This window comes from Antrostomus carolinensis, unplaced genomic scaffold, assembly GCF_000700745.2.
Source record: "Antrostomus carolinensis isolate BGI_N321 unplaced genomic scaffold, ASM70074v2 scaffold52334, whole genome shotgun sequence".
Taxonomy (NCBI): Eukaryota; Metazoa; Chordata; class Aves; order Caprimulgiformes; family Caprimulgidae; genus Antrostomus; species Antrostomus carolinensis.
Window position 1 is genome coordinate 1 of NW_010313849.1, and position 3,675 is coordinate 3,675.

Consider the following 3,675-nt stretch of genomic DNA (forward strand, 5'->3'; position numbering starts at 1 on the left):
TATATATAGTATATAAATATATAAATATATATAAATTTTGTTTTTCTTTGCAGAGATAGACAATGTGGGGCAAAGTCACATCCAGCTGGCACAAACCCTTCGGGAGGAAGCAAAGAAAATGGAGGAGTTCAGGGAAAAGCAAAAACTGCATCGGAAAAAGGTCAGTCACCACAGGAGCACACGGCTTTGCTGCAGGATGTCAATCCTGCCCTGGTGATGGGCTTCTCCAGGCTGGTGTCTCCCACCATGCCCAGCCCCCTCCATGCCCTTGGTGCCTGCCACTGCCAGGAAGTCCTGAGCTCCTTCCTACATGTTGCAACCATGTTGGTGAACTGTGCAGCAACCTCCGACTTCCTTCTTCTCACTGCCACGTCTTCTCCTTTGGGCACTTTTTGGGGCCAACTATAGCAGGGGCTCATCTTCAGGACCACCAGCTTCAACTAGGGATGTTTTTAAAGCGTCTGTATAGTGCTGTATGATCTCCATAAGGTCTGCTAAAATTGGCAAGCTCTTTAACTTCTTCTGGCTTGAAATTCCTTTGTCTGGAAAATGAAGGAAAACTGCCAGAATCACCGGTTTGGACCTGGCAGAGGGGAGTGGGCTTCCCAATTTTGCCAGAAGCTATGGAGGTGATACAGTACTACAGATTACTAGGATTTCATTTGTAGAGCCCCTTTGCATACACAAGTGGAGGCTTAGATAGAAGATTAATGACTTGTATGTGTTTTGTGAAGGTGTTTTGGGTAGACAAAGGTCCTTGAACCCATCTCAATTGACTCCACGCCTCTTTCTTTCCTAAGACACGTAGTTCATGCTGGAGCTTCGATGGTCAGTGACCTGCTGACTCTGGGTCTGTTGTCTTCACAGATAGAGCTGATAATGGATGCGATTCACAAGAACAGGAATTTGCAGTACAAGAAGACCATGGAGGTAAAGCAAACGTGCTGCTGTTTGTTGCCATATGGGTTAATGCTGCTAACACCCACATGCACAGTGCTGGGGCTGAACTTAAACGCAAGGATCTTCCTCCTCTCTTACAAGTCCCGATACTGTATCTGCCATGTGGCTGGTGGTAGCCTTGCAGGGTTGGATATGAGCGATTTAGATGTTAGGGACTCGACTGCCATGAGCTTTTCGTCTTGAGTGAAGAGCATCTTGTCTTGTGAGGTCGGTTTTGCCCAAGCAGTAGGGAATCTGGGATCTTGGGTGCCATCCCCTACTCTGCTAGCCACTTGTGCCCACCTCTTCACTCAGGGGCTGTGCTTTCCTCCAACGCCTTCCACGTGAGGTGTGTTTGCATCTCGTTGCTTGCTGACACGCTCCTGCCTCGTTTGGTGGTTCTCCTAGGCCAAGCGGCTGTACGAGCAGCGCTGCAGGGATAAGGACGAGGCGGAACAGGCTGTGCACCGCAACGCAAACCTGGTGACGCAGAAGCAGCAGGAGAAGGTACGGAGAGGAGGGTAGCTGTGGGGCAGGAGGAGAAAAGGGTGTTTCTTCTTGCAGCTTTCCTGCCCCGTGCCTCTTTTCTCAGCTTTTGGGATGAAGTTTTTTTCGAGGATTGGGGTGAGACAAAAGATGATGAGGGTCCTGGAGCATCTCCCGTGTGAGGAGAGGCTGAGAGAGCTGGGACTGTTCAGTCTGGAGAAGAGCAGCCTGAGAGGGGATCTGATCAATGTCTATAAATACCTGAAGTGCGGGGGCCAAATGGATGGGGCCGGGCTCTTCTCGGTGGTGCCCAGTGACAGGACAAGGGGCAATGGGCACAAACTGGGACACTGGAATTTCCAGACAAACCTAAGGAAAAACTTCTTTCCTGTGAGGGTGACGGAGCCCTGGGACAGGCTGCCCAGAGAGGGTGTGGAGTCTCCATCTCTGAAGATGTTAAAAACCCACCTGGATGCTTTTCTGGGGAACCTGCTTTGTCAGGGGGGTTGGACTGGATGATCTCCTGAGGTCCCTTCCAACCCCACCATTCTGTGATTCTGTGAGATGAGAAGGCTGGTGATGTTCCCCAGTTGGGCTGCAGTGCTGTCAGTGATGCACTGGGCTCTCCTCTACCTTTCTTCTCTCTCTCATTTTTGGCAGCTGTTCCTGAAGCTGGCCCAGACAAAATCAGCTCTGGAGGACTCTGGTGAGCATGGAAGTGCAGTGTTTGGAGGCTGAGGGAAGTGTTTCCTGGGACAGGGGGTTGTGAAGCCATGGCACAGCTTGGGTGAACTCCAGCTCTTGGATCAGGCATGGAAACACATGTCCAAGATACTGGAGGTGGACACCTGCCCTGAAGAAGCACGCATGGCCCCACCAAGGCTGCTCTCGCAGCATGACCCTCCACCTTGCTGTGTGGCTCTGTCTCTCCTTGCAGTGCCCACCCACAGCCGAACTCAGACATTGCTGCTGCTTTCTCCCTGACATCCCAGCTATTTCAGGCTTCACATATTACCTTCTAGCAAAGATTTTTTTTTTTCTTGAAAATTAATGTTAATCAGATGACAATGTGATTTCCCTCTCAGACAGGAGTTATCAGCAGAATGTTACCACACTGGAGAAGATCCGTGAAGAATGGCAGAACGAACATATCAAAGCTTGTGAGGTAAATGCCCTGAAATGCCTTCACATGGCAGCCTAGTCCTTTGGATGTCCATCCCTTGCTGCAGGGGTCAGGGATGGTGCAGATTTGCCTTCTCTGTCGTTCCCTGGCAGTGAAGCAGCAGGATGCGTAGCAGCAAACCCTGCATGTGTCTCACACTTGGCTTTTGGATTCAAGGTTCCACTACTTCAAGGTTTCCATCAGTTTTTAAAATCAATGAAGTCAATACACTAAGTAGTGATGTTTTTGCCCGTTACCTGCTTGCACATTTGGTCTGGTCATCATCTTAAACACTCACAGTCAAGGTCACTTCTGCACAGGTGGTGAGTCAAGACCAATTTGTCCTATAGCTGCAAGACCACCCAGCAGACTCTTGTCTGACACTCTGATAGATTTTAAATGGCTTGGCAGCTGAGGCTGGTGGTGGGTTGAGGATGTAGGCTGGGTGAAGCCATCCCCATGCACCAGTAGCCCTTTGCCTTGTATCTCATGGACCACATGGTAGTGTGGGAACCCCTCTGAGCAGTTGTATCCACCTAAAGCAGACTGTGAAGTGATTTAGCAAGGTTTTTTAGCATGTGCAGGGGAAATCTAGAGCTGGTGGTGACAGGACTGTGCAGCTGCTCCGCTGCTGACCTGTGCCTTGCAGCTGCCTGTGATCTGTGACCAAGGCATATTGACAGGGACTGCAGAGATCCAGCTTTTATCCCAGATCTGCTGCAAGCTTGCGAAAGGTCTTCCCATCCCCAGCCATGCCAATCCCTCCCCAAACTAGTTATCTTCAGGCCTCTGTTTTACCTTTTTTCCTTTTGAAATGGCATTTGCTGTCTGTTTTGTGTGGCATATGTTGGTGTCTCAGTGCTGGTGTGCTCTTAGTGTCTGGGGTCTCCAAAAGCCTCTCTGATGGTGGGGTGTGGGTAGCAGTAGTTTCAGTTCTGCAGACAGATCACATGAAGGTTTTCCCCTCGGTGCGTTGCAAAGGTCATAACTGATAACAAGTGCATATGTACACTTGGGATGAAAGGTTATCTTTCATGGAAATGTGTAAAGGCATGTGACTCTTCAACATCTTTGTCAGAGACATGGAC

At 49.7% G+C, this 3,675-nt stretch overlaps 1 protein-coding gene across 1 annotated transcript; it reads left to right on the forward strand.

Annotated features, from left to right (window-relative positions):
• Positions 1-53: 53 nt before the first annotated feature.
• Positions 54-2,590, forward strand: PSTPIP2 (proline-serine-threonine phosphatase interacting protein 2; the record flags this gene model as incomplete). Its single annotated transcript, XM_010167442.1, has 5 exons — positions 54-160; positions 868-930; positions 1,348-1,446; positions 2,086-2,131; positions 2,511-2,590. Coding segments are annotated over 5 exons (395 nt in total), but the record flags the coding sequence as incomplete, so codon positions are not given.
• Between the last annotated feature and the right edge of the window lie 1,085 nt (positions 2,591-3,675).